Here is a 17,152-nt window from a genome sequence, read left to right as displayed (position 1 = left end):
CAACATGCTCTGTCCAATCACTGTCTGTGGACAACTTATTCTTTACTTCATCTTTATGTTCCCAACTTATTGTATCAATTATTATCTTGTCCATTGTAGATAGTTCCCTAGGTATTCCTCCCCTATTTTAGCTAGTATAGACATTCTGTTTCCAACCTGCTGATCCATTTACCTGCCGAATCCTGTCTCCCAAGAAATGAGGCTTCACCCATGTCCAATTACTCATGTCAAACCAGGCCTACATACCTGAGTTCAGGGGGTTTTGCGTGAAGCATTTTTCCCTTGAAGCACAACTATCATACTTCAGCATTGAAATATTTTTGTTTTTATTTACATTGCAATGCAGTTTGTCAAACATTTCCTTGATCCTGTGTTGAAGAGAGGCCCCTTTCCATTGTTTTTCTAATTTGATGAGCTGGAGAAGTCATGTATCCTTGCAGTTTGCTTCACAAGATCAAGGAAATGTTTAAAGGATGGGCATGTCAGGATGGAGTTGCTGTTTCATAACATATTTGTAAATTCCCTTCCAAAATTCTAATTCTCTCTACTGTACTTTGCATTCTTAGTTACTTCCTCAGCACAGAAGATTTACCAAGAAGACGACACTTATATAGGTATGGTTTTAGTTTCTTCACAGAAGTAATTTTCCAGTTATTTCTCTTGTCGTTACAGAAAATGGATTGTGCCCATCATTACTGACATTCTTTATTCTCAGATTGAATCTAGATTATAAATATGAGAATGTCACAAAAGTGGGAAAGGGGTTTGCAGCCATATTTGACATGCTTGAAATTTGAGCATTTTCTCATTTCATTCCACTAAAATGGAAATATTCTCAAACAAAATTGTTCTGCACTGCAAAAAGTTGCATATATTTGTGTTTTTCACAATCACCTTACTATTTGTATGGAAGTCTAATCAAACCACAGAAGTTCTGGTACTTGAAAACAGGCAGATCAAAAATGCTGAACATTTGTGAATGTTTTTCTGCAGTTTCATGTGACTTCAATATGTTCTTAATGGTTGTGTAATAGGTTAGGAATGGTTAGTTTATGTACACGGTATCTATAGAAGAGCTAAAAAATACATTACTGTGGGAGAAGGAAAAAAGAATAAGTAACAAAAATGCCATTCTTGAAAATGCTTGTTTCAATTGCCAAGGGGCTTTAGAATCCAACCTTATTTTTTCTCATACAAGATTTCTAAGCACTGGAAAATGTTAATTTATTAATTCTCACAACACCCTGGGAAGGAGGAAAGTATTATTATCCCCATTTTACAGATGAGAAAACGGAGGCATATACTGATAATTATGTTTGTTGTATTCCTGTCTTCTAACATCCTTTCTTCATCCCATTTATGGTATTTTTTTTCCTGCCTTGGAAGCATCCACTCACAAGGGAAGGGGGCAGTGCTAGCTTCATTTGATATGGGATTGTCAGTATATTTTCATCTTGCAGTATGATGTAATGGTTTTTCTCTTAAGTGGGCAAAGGATTCAACAAACTGAATTATTGGTAATTTAATTTTTCCTTCCTTCCTAGCCTTCTATCTGCCACTGCTCTGAGCAGGGCTTTGTGAGTGGCTAAGCTACTTTCATCATTTTTTAAAAATGAAATAAATCATGCTGAATCTGTTTGGGCCAGTCATTTGTATTTGCATGAATAAAACTCAGTTCAGGGAAAATTCTTCACAGGAAACAGTAGCATGATTCACATTGACATATCCCACTAGGGACAGCTGGGTGATAACCTTAGTTCTGCCACTGACAGTCCCAGTGGTCTTGAGCAAGTCACGTAGCTGCTCTGCTTCAGTTCTGCTATCGGTGAAATGGAATAATAATCTTGATATACCTCACAGGGGTGTTCTGAGGATCAGTTAGTTAATGTTTGTAAAGCATTTCAAAATTGCAAAGTGCTATGGATGTGCTAAGTGTTACTTGTTATGTTTAATAAATCATAATTTAGTCTCTAATCGATATGGTGCGCTTGAGCACGCACCCAGGCCGGACCATGGATTTCAAAAACAAAATAGCCAAAACATGATCTTTTCTTTCTACCTGGATGTTGTTGTTAACACTCCATGACCGACTATATGAATGCAGAGGGAGAGGATTGTCTATGAGGTAACCACTAGCAAGTCAGAAAAACTGCCTCTTAACAAAACAATCTCTAATTCTCCTTTGTCTGCAGTAAACATGATCTAGCATAGAAAAGCTCCCTAGTTTCATATCTCTTCCCTGAATTAAAACATCTTCTGTTTATACTGAAAGTGCAGGTTCATCCATAATTTTCTGGAAAGCTGTAGCATCTTACATAACCACCTGCCTCGCACAAAAGCCATCAATACTCTTTAATATCTTTTCACTTCTGGAGAAAAAAAATCCCAAACAACCAACCATTTAGCAATTTAGAATGCTAATCTCTTAGTAATGCTGAACAAGTTATGTTCTTTTTCTCCAGTGCAATAAAGTTAAAAAAATGTTGCTTCAGGATAATCTTTGCTCAATGACCTTCATGTACATGTATTAACTTTTTCAGCGCAAGCACAAATGGAAACTTCAACAGGCAGTGTCTGTCCTGTGATTTGATTGAAAACTGTACTTATTTCAGTGCGTCTTTCAGTCACAATATGGAGTACTTCTTATTGACCTGTGAAGGTATGTTTCTTTTATTATTAAGGATAGATTTTAGAGCAGGCAATAACCAAGCTCAGTGTGTACCTCTGAACTGCGGCCAGCAGCACAAAGATGTGTTGCCTTCAAATAATCCATTTTGCTTGATGATTTAAAAGCCACATTTTAAGAAAAATAAGTCTTAATCCTAACTGATGGCAATGGCTCTCTCTAATTCAGTATTCAGTGATTTCCTTGATCCACTGTAGTATTGTATTGTACTGTTGTATTGTAGATCCACTGTAGTGTATTATATTGTGTCATAATGAATTTAGAGACTGCAGGTAAAATTTCCAGAAGTGCCTAAGTCCCATTTTCTGAAATGACTTGGGCACTTACGAGCCTAAATCTCACTGATTTTCAATAGATTTAGGCTCCTGATTTCAATAGAAGTTCGGCACCTAACCTATTTAAGAGCTTTTGAAAATCCCACTAGATGCCACTCTGTATCTTTATGTGCCTAATTACCTGGGAAAATCTGGCCCTATATACTCAAGTCACTTTTAAAAATGGGACTTAGACACCTACATCACTTACATTTTACCTGTTTTGACCCAGGCTTTTGAGTATTATTATCAAACATAGGTATATATAGCACTGTGGTGGTTTATGGGGGATTTTTCACAGTGAGTAAAGACAGCACACAACACAGAATGCTGGGGGAGATAACTCAAGGAAGAGGGTTGGGGGGAAATAAGGTTATGGAGTTGCCTATTGGTACAGTATGCATCATGGTATAGTACTTGCACTTAACAAGTTTCTTTTATTTTGAAAGATTCTTTCAGTTTTAAATTCTCGTATTTAAAATGAGAATATACTTGGAACCAATAATCTCAACACAGAGGTAAATGTAACCGTCACCACTGCTCCTAGTTTTCTGTCCTTTTTTAGATAATTATATTTTTAAAGAAAATTCTTATCTGAGAGATTGTGGGAAGAGATGGGTTAGGAAGGATTTAAAGAAGTGGGGAGGTTGATTGGCCTATAGAATCAGCGCGCTGAGGGGTAGAGAGCAGATTGGGTGAAGGGAGTCACAGTCGTGTATTACCGTAATAATGTTCCGTGTGCTCAGTACCATTCAGTGGCCTTTTCCCAGACATATTGGGAATAAATGCAGACCTTTATAACTTCCTAATGCTGTCATCACTTAATTCTACCAAATTACTTATAGACATAGGGCCAAATTGCAGGGCCCTTACCCACCTTGGTGAGCAATTACTCACACTAGGATTCCCACTCAAGTGAATGGGGCTGATCAAGTAAGTAAGTGCTCACCAAAATGAGGAAGGATTCCACGATCTGGCTCGTAATTCTTTACTGGGGTTGCAGAGTAAAAAGGGCTCTTAATTCTGAGGTGCTAAGAGTTTGTAAGCTGATAGTAAACATGCAGGGACTATGGGCCTGGTTTTCAAAACCTCACACACCAATGACCATTGGTACATGCAAATAAGGCATGTGTGTGTGTCTGTATATATATATATATATATGCATATATATATTTGCATATATATGCAAATGTAAATATCCAGTTCATGGCCACAGTCATGGTAATTGTGCAACTGCAGTTAGGTACCTTATATTTTTTGGATGTCAGCGAGCTCTCAGTCAGGATGTGAATTGCTCCTTGTCTGACTGCAAAGCACTTCTTGTGAGCCAAGAATTATCGTGTTATAATGAACTGCAAGGACAAAGAAGAAGTATTGAGGATGCTGTGAGGGAAAATAACCAGGAGCAATGTAATGAAACTGAGAAAGAGAAGTTAGAATGACTATCAGGCAGAATTTCCTAAGAGCTATGTAAGGCTGTGGAGTATTCTATCCTGGGAAGTGGTATAGGCCCATCATTTGGGATATTTGTCATAGTAGACTAGATAAAGCACTAGAAAATGTATTGTAGGGACTAAGTGACTTCAGTGGTAATTTCCATTTGTAATTTCTGTGAATTTATAACAGTGGAAGATTTTTACACTGGATTATAATTGACTGGAAAATGTACAGTGGTACAGTAAATATTACCATGTTTATCAGGTTTGTCTTTTGACAAGGAAAGCAGTGTACATTTTCTTTTAGAAAGTTTCAGTTTCAAGATAGGCTGTCAGTAATGGCTGATAACATTGCCCATTTTCCCTTTTTATAGAGGATAAATGTTTTAATATAATTACTGGCGCATGTGAATAACAAGATTATGGTTCTTATCAACCCCTAAGTGTTGATAAATTCTTACTGCACTATAGCCAATTTACAATAAGGCTGATGTAATTCTTTGAGAGATTAATATATGTTATTAGAATATACATCCCTACAGTAATAATGGATCCAAGTACAAAAGATAATGACTTTCAGCTACTCAGCTCTGGACCAGCTCTGCAGCTGGTGTAAATCATCATAACTCTATTCGCTTCAATTGAGTTATGCTGATGGACACCCGCTGAGGCTATGTCCCTCTGTATTCTAATTGTAGAGTACTGTGTTCTCAAAATGTAATCTCAGATTAAATGCAAAACTCAACCCAACCTTAACTATGGAATCGCTACTGACATCTCCATAATGACAGCCACTAAGAAAATACATACATAAAAGAAAAGATAGGGGTCCTGATTTGGCTTTCCCATCAATTGGTTTTAGATCAATGTCACTCCATTGACTTCAGTGGAATTACTCCTGATTCACGTTACTGGAAGTAAAAGGTGTATCAGGCCCTTTATTTTCAACCAGCATATAAGGAAAATGTTTTGCAGCAAGTATATGGACAAAATACTTTGAATCAGTGGTGAGGCTTTGAGCTGTCTCACATATACTGAATTGGAGTTGCTTTTTGGAAAGTCGGGTTAATCGCTACAATATGTAGAGGCATTTAATAATTTAAGCTTTTCTTTTGCAATATATCCATCTTCATAACACTTCATATTAAGTAGCACAGAAAGCATGGTGGTCTTTATTTGCTTTTACTCACAGGGGTAAAAATCAGGAGCAACTCCCACAGAAGTCAGTGGAACCACACTGGGGTAAAACTGGTGTAAGTTAGAGGAGAATCAGGCCCCTTCTGTTTTATGAGTTGCAATAATATGAGAATTCTTTTTTAATGGTTCTATGTCATGGTTAGCAAGAATCTGGCCCCACTTAAGTATCCAAAATGCTTTTTATTGCTGCTGGATAGCTCAGACCCAGGGTTTTGGAAGGAACTTCCCGATAAGCAAGTCTCCCTGTGTGGCCATATATAAACCTAGCCCACACAGACATAAAACTACTTCAATTAGCATGCTGAAAGAGCACTGCCTTTCCCCTAGTGGAGAGCTCTGAGGCAGACTCTGTAGCCAGTCTCTTTTGAAGGAGAATGCAAACATCTTTCTAATGTTTTTGCCTGCCTACGCTTTCCATGCTCCAGTCATTTCCAGTTCCAGTTCTCTAGATTACACTAATCACAATATGTTGCACCTGTCTAGATCTAACCATGACTAGGGATCATTGACTGTGTTTCCCCATTGCACTAGAGCGCGTGGGTGTCTTTGAGCTGTCACTTTTTACTATATCCCACAAAATCAAAGAATGTAGACAAAATCTGACATGATACCATGCTCTGCAAGAAAGGCCATAGCACGTGTTTTTTGATCAGTTGACGTTTATATCCTCTTCTGTTATTAGAAGGGGTCATTTGTAATTCATCTTTTGGTGGTTCCCATTGTTCCTTGTTCCCGTTGCATGCCATATAATTATTTTAACAGAGGGCATGTATCCGCCTTGTGCCAGCTACATGTATCTGTGTATATATTTAAAATCATAGTATTTACCCTCCATGAAGGATGAATTTTATTTTTTCAGAAGCAGAGTTGTCAAGCCTTAGAGCACTGACTTTTTTCAGACTGCCATCCAAGCAGGTGCTTGGAGGGATCTAAAGTCTCCATGGGCTTGAAAATAATTTTATAACAGTTTATTGTCAGAGAGACTCTGCTGTCTAGTAGTTAGAGTTGGAGACTGGCAGTCAGGACTCCTGGATTTTATACCAGCCCTGCTACTAACTTGCTTTGTGACCTTGGGTAACCCACCACACTGGTCTGTGGCTCATTTCACTATATGTGAAATGGTTATGCTACCCCGGAAGGGTATTTTGAATATTAATTAACTAATTTTGTAAAAGCACGTTGTGACCCTTGAATGAAAAGCACTAGAAATGAAGTGCAGTCTCTCTTCAGTAACTTATCACGCTGACCAAACACAAAGGTGTAGATTGGGAAGCTTTGGTGCTGCTTTTTTGATCTCAAAGGTCAAAAGCTGAAGTATTTCTGCTCTTAAGTTTTTATACCTTGAGGAGACAGAGTACAATTGGCCTAAATGTGGCTCTTACAATCGCCCAAGTGCTACATGGTACAAAATGAAAAGAGAGAAGAAGTAAGATACTAATAATGAAAGCTCTCAAAAAGCACAGTGCCATGCTTACTGGTGGAAGCCTACATTTATCACAGACAATCCAAAGAAGCTAGTTATCTTATTTTTCATCCAATTTACATGTTTGTAATTGAATCACTGTAGCAGGATATGAAGAAACATGATGCCGTGCAGACTGCTATTTCAGTATTTACTTCGGATGCTATCAAAAAGAGCAATGTCTGCTGGAACAGAGTGGCTAGACTTCTATTTTGATCTTCTCTGACAAGCTGTCAGAGAGACTCTTTTCCACTTTCAGGACTTGTCTTCACTTAAAACACTACAGTGCCATTGGTGTGCTGCTGTAGTACTTCAGTGTAGACACTACCTATGCCAGTGGGAATGGTTCTCCCATTGGCGTAGGTAATCCACCTCCCCGAGAGGTGACAGCTAGGTTGCGCTGCCTACATGGGGACTGAGGTGGTCTTAACAACGTTGCTCAGGGGTGTGGATTTTTCACAGCCCTGACCGACATATTTAAACTAGCCTAATTTTCTAGTGTAGATCAGGCCTCAGTCACACTCTCTGATCCCCTGTGTAATACAAACACACAACTGGTGTGGAGGAGGGGGAGAAGTTAAATTGCATTTAAATTACTCATTGTGATGATGGTATTTTCTCCCCTAGAATGTGCTTTGAAAACTCAACAGTTGCATGAGGAGGGGAAAGTGCTTGTATACAAAGAAGAAAAAGAAGGCATAAAAATGGCAAGGCTTAGCTAGAGAGAGCTTATTTTTGGTCTCTCTAATAGGTTCCATCCTGCAAGGTGCTGAGCCGTGTGACCTCAATCCACTGGAGCACTTAATCACATGCTTTACTTTACTGACATGAATAGTCCCATGCACCTTGCAGCATCAACCCCTATCAAAGGATATCCCTATAGCCACACTCCCTGCCACTGTTCAAAGAATCCTTCCCTCATTCATTATCTTAACCTAATGACATTGCCAAAGGATCAATGTAATTCAGATTGCTCATGATGCCGGGAGGGAGGGATGCACAGCCTGTTTTGGTTGCATAGCAAATTGTATACATTTCTGTCAATTTTCATCAACAGGCTTGATTTTGGTGTCTTCTGTCAGACAAAAATCCCTTTGAAGGCAATGGGATTTTGCCCAAGTAAGGACAATGGGGTCTATCCCAATACATTTTGGGAGGCATGATCTTCCCCACAAAAGATTAATGTTTAATATCTCAGAAACAAGATTAATTGTGAGGGAGACCTACAGAATGCACATACATTATTGCCAATTAATACACGATCAAAATTATATGGATGCATGCAGTTCATAGAACACTTAGCAGCCCTCTAATTAAAGCACTCCGTAATTACACATTATCAGGAAGGAATTAAATCATTTATTTAAGAATGGTGCAAAGAAAACTGATAGATGGGCAGAAGGGTGGGGAAACTAAATGTAGGAGAACAGAAAGTTGTACTTTGCTCAGGAATGTATCTGTATCTCCATACAATAGGGGTTGGGGAAAAAAAGTAATCTTGCACTTAGGAGAGTCACAATACCACCTCACCATGAGCTAGGTGATGAACTGCTTTATCTGCCTCCACTGGATCCCAAATCCATTTTCTTTTCCCAGCTCTAATATGTTTGTCTTCGTCTGAAACATTTGCCATGAAGTGTGATCTATTTCAGCTCTTTTGGAGGACACATCTCATGGTTTCTCTGCTCCCCAACATCTCCTGTGTCGGTATGCTTCTGGGGTTATTCTTATGACAGCGCAGCAAGAGTGCAGGGAAGAGATGCGAAGAGAAGGTAGACTTAACAAAAAGAGCTCTATATTCTGATTCAGATGTCATCTCTGCCAGTACAGCTGTCACTGAATAGCCTTGGCCTCATTGCTGTAGGTCAGGAATCACACCTGAAAGTAGTGATGTCATTCCCACTCTTCTTGGCAAATACATTGTGCAGATGTAGGACCAGATGCTCAGCTCCAACCAAGCTGTGCTTGACACAAGATCATGAGGGTTGTGGGAAGCCAGGATTCAGCTGGGTGCAGGTGCATTCTAGCTAATGTCTGCTTTTCCTAGTCAGGTCCCCTACTCCAGTGGCTAGGATGGGGTGGCATTGGAGCCACAGTGGTGACCCCACAATGCTGGAGGATGCCCTAGACAAGGGGAATCCCACTGGGATTAACCCAGTTAAGCTGGTGTTACAGCTCCTTTGTGCTGCCAGATCACACTAATGCATCAGACTCATAAAGCAGAGAACAGAAGATGTCGAAACAGAGGATAGGGAATGCAGTGCAACATATGGGACTCCCTGTTGAGAGAGATTGCTACCAGTATAGGAGCAACACAATCAAATTAATGATAGCCTGCTTCACATTTCAAATGACCTTATCTTAATTGGTCGTGATATTGAGGCATCTGGTAGGATGCTGATCATCATAGCTAGATTATTATCATTGCTTAATATTTATATCATGGTATGCCTTGAATCCCCAGTCAGAATCGAAGCCTCATTGTGCTAGGTGTCAAATATGCCCAAAGGCAACGTCTCTGCCCTCAAGGGTTTATCATTTAAGATCTCATACCTGCACATTTATACATGTTTACTATTCTTTTGAGGGTCTTATACCATGCCCATCAATGCACTGTGGTGTCTGAGCACCTACCTGAGTTCACTGGAGCTACACTTGTGCCTAAACTTATTTGTGTGGTTAAGTGTTTGCAGGTCGGGGGTCTAAGAAGACACGTGACATATATAGGAGAAGGGAAGGAATGTAAGCATTTAATGTAAGGGACCCTGGTGTAGGCAATCTGGCCTAGCAGTCACAGTTGGGCTGGGGTCCACAAACCAAGGACAGTAGTTGGTGAGCAGGGGTCAGAGGAATCACTAGAGCCAGGTTCAATAAGCAAGAGTCAGAGTCAGGCCAGGGTCAGAGACTGAAGATCAGAAGATGAGGTGAGGTCTGGAGTCACATCAGGCCAGAAGTTTGTGTGATTGCCTAGATAACATCCTGGTGCACCACCAGGGTTAAATAGTGTGCTTGGCCAGTCAGAGGGCCACAGGTTACTATCACTCTGCGTCTTTTGGCCCGTTCTTCCTGCAGCGCCTACTCTCCACAGTTCTCCCTTGATGTGATGTTGCGTGGCCCTGTAGGACTATCAGCCCTCCTAGGCCTTGCAGATGTGGGTTCATGGATCCTTCCAAATACATACAATTTTCATACACATTTGCAAGTTTAAAAAATTTACAGCTAAAATAAATGCAAACTTTCCCCTCCAGCTCCCTGGAGCCACCCTCCATTAGCTGATAAATTCAAGAAACCATAGCAGAGGCTACCCACATCATCCATGCTGAAATGACAAGAGACACGTTCAAGAGTAACTGTAAAACATGGGGTAAATTTATGATTGAATGCCGATTATTGCCATTATCAGTGAAGATGGCAGAGAAAGTAATTGGGAGCCTTTGCAGGAGCCCCTTCACTTTGACAGATGTTAGACAGAGCGAGGAAAGCATAAGACTCATGAGTGCCTGTTCTGGACGTGTTGTTGTTTATACCCTATACATAATACTTGCTATTTGTATGTTTATTAGAATCAAATCTATGTGCTACAAGCGTAACGATTACAGAGTCTTCCTGTAGCTGTAAACACTTAAGCTCTTCCAACTGTTTCCTGAGGACTTAATTTATCTTCTTACCTCCCTGTAGGAAGAGCCTAATATATCATACTTTTAAGGACATGTAAACCACATTTGGAAAATGGAGCACGTAAGTGTAATAGATACTTGCTGGCTCCATTTTTCAAGTTTATGTCTAAGCATTTTAATAGTTTCTTCATTATTCTGCATATATTTTATTTACTAGGCTGTTGTTGGAGTCGTCAAAAGCTTTCGCTACCAAGTTGTGCTGACTCACTTGTTTCAAAACATCCCAGTTCTCAGGGGCCCATTCACACTACAGTTTTAATCATGTTGTAACTCAGTAATGTCCACACAGTGTTATAGCAGGTTTAGGCTTACCTGTGTGGACAGGTCCAAAACCATGCTGTGGAATCATTTTATTACATCCCTAAGCTTTACAATGTTGTAACATTGGGTTACAACGTGGTTAATTCCTATCTACTGTGTACTGTAAGGCCAAGCTGAATTATAACAAGGTTGGAGCACTATCATGTGTGACATGACCCTTTGACATGATACATTTTGCATATAGATGAGCCTAATGGACATTATTAATCGTGTCGTAAAGTGAATCATTTGTCCCGAGGGCAGCTTCAGCAAGATATGTCAGCTTTGCATTTACACTTGTGAGGACCTGTGTGTTCTGGGATCAGAACCTTGAAAGCTACAGGCGTGTTTAAACACAGTTGTTGCTAACTGGGATCTAGCATGGTTTCTCTGAACAATGTGGACAGAGAATTTTTACTAAGAACTGTGCTAGGCAATCTCCCCAGTGAAAGGGGCTTAAGAAGAAGTTGGACTTGGTCAGGAAAGTGGGCAAGTTAAATGATTATTGTGGCAGCATATGCTGCTAATCGAGTATGCCATGTTCTGTGAGATGAACCTAGATAGGATTCTGGTAGGCGTTAATGTTGTTTATGTGCATTAGGATCAGAATATAGCACTGCTGTAGTCCAAAGGCTTAAAAGTCCAATGATTGTCAAAGGATAAGTGTGAGTAGGCACAAAATTCACACCATTGCTTGTACTAGTATATATTCTTTGCCAGATGATATTACTGAAAATCAGCTGGCTTCAACTTTTATTTGTATTGGCCATTAGGGTCACATTAAATTGTGTACATATTTTCTGTAAGTATACACATTAATATTGAGCCAATAATTGTTAATAATGGATTCAATGTTGCTTGAGTAAGGGCCTCAGGATTTGATCCAATACTACAAAGGTAATTTTCCCCAAAGTATAAGATTTTGCTCTTTTTTAAGTGTCAGTGTTTCACTCTCTCTCTGTTCAGTAGTTACCAGTTTCCAGGTAACCAGTTAACCAGGCTTGCATGTATCACTGATAAAAGCTAAATTAAAACCCATAAAGCATTTGGATTTATTGATGAATTTCACTATACTAAAGCAACATTTTACATTAAGCAGCTTTTGGTGGATTGAATCGGATACACGTTATCAACTCATCTTACAGTGCTGGGTTTTGTAAGCTTTCTTCCTGAAAGCCAAATAAAACTCTGAATAATCTGGGTTTTAATGTTCAAGCATGTACTCAGAAAAACTATGTTAGTTTTAGTGAGTTGCTATCCAGCAAACTCTGATCTGTAAGATGGTAACAAAAAGTTACTCAGATGCTTTATCCTGCAAGAGTTCCATGCAAGGTGCTGAATTCTGTGTCCCCTTTAATCATTGGAACAGTTTATGAAGGGTCATGGTAGAGTCTCCATCACTGACCATTTTTAATTAAGATTGGATATTTTTTCTAGAAGCTGTGATGTGGGAATTGTTTGGGAGGAGTTGTAGGCCTGTGTTACACAGGAGGTCAGACTATGATCACAGTGGTCCCTTCTGGCCTTGGAATCTATAAATCTTTAAAGATTATCTACATTTTACAGTATCAGGCACTTATTCTTTGACTTTGGGCCATTCACTTCACCTTTTACTTCAGTTTCCCCATTTTTAGCACTGGGATAATAATTAGCTACCTGTATCACAGGGATGTTGTGAGGATTAGTTAGTATTTGTAAGTCACTTTGAACATGCGAAGTGCTATGTAAATGCTAAATATTATGATATAATTTCTCTGTATTTCTCTGCATTGTGCATTACCAAGATACAAGTGTGTAGAGGGAAGCTTCCTCCTATGTAAAATGAATACTATCTTACCTTTTTATCTTGCTTTTGCAACATTAACTCTCTAATCCTCTCAACATCTTTGTGAGTTGGTAAGTATTGTAACACCCATTTTACAAACTGGGAAACTGAGACACAGAACGAGTAAGTGACTTGTGCATGGCCATGCATTAGTTGACTATCCAGACCCCCAATTCCTTGCTCTGAATACTAGACAGCACTCCAAGAAAGATTGCCATTGACGTTCTGGATCTGATCAGTTGTCCGTCTAGTTCAGTAGCCTGTCACCAACAGTGGAAGGTGCATAATTACCTGCTTCAAGATTCTTGTAATAATCTGCCCTTAGGGGACATGTCTTCCTAACCGTCTCAATGAAATGGTGGCTCATGACCTGAAACACGAGAATAATGAAACTCTTCCTATTACTTTCTCAGTTCCTTCATGTAGTCAGACCTTTTAACCTATGCTTTTGGGGCCAGATCCAGTGTCCATGGAAGTCAATGGAAAGACCTAAGATCAGGCCTTTGGTACCAGCCTTACATACCTAGGTGACAGGAGCCTTAGAAATGTCTAAGGGTCTCTCTAAACTGCAATTAAACACCTGCAGCTGACCCGTGCCAGCTGACTCAGGCTAAGGGGCTGTTTCATTGCAGAGTAGACCTTAGGGCTCAGGCTGCAGCCCCAGCCTGAACATCTACACAGCAATGAAGCAGCCCAAGCCAGGCCAGCTGTGGGTGTCTAATTGCAGTGTAGACGGACCCTTAGATTGAGTTAAGGCTTCTCTGAGTCAGTGGAATCAGTTCTTAATCCAGTATTTTGTAAGCAAAGCCTAACCGCACTTACTAACATGTTGCAGCAAGTCTCAAATGGAAAACTTATATATCACCGCTTCAGCAACAAGATTCACTCACCGTAAAATCGGATTGTTTTTAGTAGTTTTCCCCCCTAAATCCAGGGCATGTCAACACTAAAAACTTACGTCGACCTATGTTAGGTTGACATACAGCCACTGCAGTAATGATTGCAGCGATTTATGTCTACATTGCCCATCTTCTGTCAGTGGTGCGTGGCGGCGTCAGTAGCACTTCCACCAACTTAAGAGGGGCAGTGTGGGGGCTCTTGAATCCTGGCTCCCTGCCCTCCGCCGGGAGCGGCCCAGGCTACCCACTCCCAGCTGGGTTTGATCCCAAGTTCCCAGCTCCTCGCTCCCAGCCAGGCTGTGGCCTGGGTTTGCAGCTCCCAGATTCTAGCCAGGCTGCCCCCGGGCTCTTGGCTCTCCACTGGGTGGCTGCTGTGTTGACAGTGGAGAGTGGGGAGCCTTGGGGCAGCATCCGAGCTCCCGGCGGGGAGCTTCGCTCCAGCTGGGCTCCCGGCAGGGAGCCGGGAGCCCAGGGAGCAACCTGGCTCAGAGAAGGGAGACTGGACAGCAGCCTGGCGGGGAGCAGGGACTCCAGGGGCAGCTGGGCTCTAGCTGGAGCCCCTCACCCCATCCAACTTTCTTGTCAATTTCACAGCTCTAGCATGGAGCCGTGAAATTGACAAGAATGATAGCCAACAACTGATGCAAGTAATCTGCAGTGTCCCCATGGACACGGCATCACGCTCACTACACCGACATAAGCCCTACACCTCTTGTGGAGGTGGAGTTATTATGTCAGTGTAGCAGGGCACTTACATCAGTGGGATTAAGGCTGTAGTGTAGACACCGACATAATTAGGTCGACATTAGTTGCCTTATATCGACCTAACACTGTAGTGTAGACCAAGCCCTATTCTTGTTAGCATCGATGAGAATAATGGTGAAAATGTGCAGTTTGGGGGAGTGGGAATATGTTGAGCTTGACATATTTCACACAAAAGCCAAGACTTTAGGCAAATTAGAGACAGCAATAGGTGGACTGACCTTTTTATGCTCATCATGATTTATATTAGAAAGCAGTTTTAGTTTCAGAGCATCTGCCGGTGCTCTATCTAGTTCCCGGGTATTTTGAATGTGGACCTGTCCAGTGGGCATCATCACAAAATATGCATAAATTGCTGGACAGTCTCCAGATAGGCTTGACAGAATTAGATTTTATTTTAATATTTTGGCAGATACTATCGATGTTTATTTTCAAGCATTTTTCTATTTTTGTCAATTTAAATGTTCACAGTTGTGAGAAATTATGGAGGGTCCGACAATAATTATTTAATGTGAGTAGATGTTGAGATCCAAAATGTTAAAGCTTTACAACCACTAAAACATAAATTTTCAGCATCACATGTAAAATATACAAACAAACTCTAAGTTCTCAAGCACCGTTTTCCTTACTTTGCTTATCTGGAAATGTTTTTTGTTGGTTTGTGTGTATATGGTGAAATCGACGTTTACTGACTTACCAGTACAACTCTAATCTTCCCAAACCTAGCTCTGAGTTGCAAGCGTTCAAAGACATTTAATGCATGTTTAAATGGGTGTAAGGGTGGTTGAGTGGTGAGGGCTCTAGACTGAGCGTTTAGAAGACATGGGTTAGATTCCTGGCTTTGACACAAACTTCCCATGTGACTTCAGGCAAGTCCCTTAATGTCTCAGTTTTCCTTCTGTAAAATGTAGATAATACTTCTCTACCTCACAAGGGTGTTGTGAAGCTAAAATCCATTAATGATTATGAGATGCTCAAATACTGTGAGGCATGTAAGTACCCAGGTAGACAAATTATAAAAGAGCAGTTCTGTAAGATTCAATGAGTCTTGAATCCCTTAATTGCTCTGCACCTACCTAATAGAATCCCAGCTATTAACGTGCAGCCAAAAATCCCTGTAACAAAAGTACCCTGCAGGATGATTAGACCATGCAGCAGTGAAGAATTAAGGAGGTTCAGTGGTTGCATGCATCTGTTTTTAGCTCATAGCACTGTATAGTGTTTTACCTCAGTAGCAATTCAATAACCATGCTGTAATTACATAGCAAACTTTAATAACTATGGGCCCGATCCTCCAAGATATTGACTGGTCTTAACTCCCACTGACTTCAGTGGGAATGGAAGGCACCCAGTATATCATACGAGATTCTAAGCACATTGCAGGATTGGATCCCAGCATGAATCAGCAGCTTGTACCATCACAGTAAGTGCCTTCATGTATCTATGTGCAGTTCAATCTTGAGTAGGGATTGAGATTTGAGTCACACCTGTGTTAAAATAAAACAATTATGAGAAATATAACAAGTTATTTTAGGTTTAACTCTGCCATCTTACTAAGGTGGTATTATTATTTACAACTTGTCTGTATAGCATCCCAAGTATGCTCAGAACTTGACAGAACAAATACAAACACAGATGCTTTGCCCTGAAGTGTTTACAATCTAATTGTAGATTTGATGCAACAAGTGAGGGACGGAGGGAACGAGAAAGGAAGAAAGAGTGCAGTACTAAAAACATGCAGTTACTTTCTTGTGACGTGTGCATTTCTTGATGGTTCTGTCTGTGTATGTCTACGCAATTTAGAGAATTCACTCATTTCTTATAGATGACACAGCAGGTGTGAGCTTTTAGTACAGATTTGAATAAGGAAAGGAAGGTTGTTTGGCAAACGAGGATTGGGCAATTGTTCCATCTGCTGTACCAAGATTAAGCTGTGTGAGCCTCTGTTTGTTATTGATGGGTATGGAAACTAAAGTTACTTTTTAACCTCTACCTGTGGCCACTTCAGGTCAGGACTAAGGCACTTCCATTGGTCTGTGTGGGATGGCTTGTATTGCCACTACTTGCACCAGGCTTTCAATCCAGGACTGTTCACAAGCACTAAATTCACAGAAAAAATCCAAGTTGAATCCCTTCTTAAACTCATTCAGTTATGTAGAAATTCTACTGCCAGGAAGTGTCTATGAGGAAAGTGGTTTAGTGTCTTCTAGCAACATTATAAAATTACACCCAGTGGTGATGACGATGACAAAGCATTTTAGAGGAAGAGACTGTGAAGCATTTTCTACTTAGATTGAAGTTAAAGCTTTTTAAATGCTGCTAGGCCAGCTGAAGGTTGGGATTCAGGGTGACCTTTGGCAGGGACCTTAATAGATGTGGTCTGCACAGGTGTAACTTGAAGTTGAAATAACCAGTAAGGCTGAGACAGGAGTTTTAATAACAGCCAATAGCTGATGAATAAAGAACTACAACAGACATGTGTATGTGTCAACAAATGTAAAAAGTTGGCTCTCAAATTTAGCAAAAGTAGCTAGGCCAAGCAATTATTATTATTTTATTTGTTGTACAGCAGCACCTAGAGATGCAAGTGAGAT

The 17,152-nt window shown here is 40.3% G+C and overlaps 1 protein-coding gene across 1 annotated transcript in view; it reads left to right on the top strand.

Moving 5' to 3' along the window:
- DPP6 (dipeptidyl peptidase like 6) overlaps positions 1-17,152 on the top strand; it is a 370,977-nt gene that overhangs the window by 312,093 nt on the left and 41,732 nt on the right. The window contains exons 15-16 of the mRNA XM_067542727.1: positions 567-614; positions 2,541-2,659. Of these exons, the coding sequence (XP_067398828.1) occupies positions 567-614; positions 2,541-2,659 (167 nt within the window). The remainder of the gene's footprint in view (positions 1-566; positions 615-2,540; positions 2,660-17,152) is intronic.

The sequence above is a fragment of the Emydura macquarii genome, unplaced genomic scaffold (assembly GCF_026122565.2).
Source record: "Emydura macquarii macquarii isolate MOO-44397 ecotype Brisbane River unplaced genomic scaffold, CSIRO-AGI_Emac_v2 contig_719, whole genome shotgun sequence".
NCBI classification, from domain to species: Eukaryota; Metazoa; Chordata; order Testudines; family Chelidae; genus Emydura; species Emydura macquarii.
Note: the sequence above shows the minus strand (reverse complement) of the source record. Positions and strands in the feature narration are given on the sequence as shown.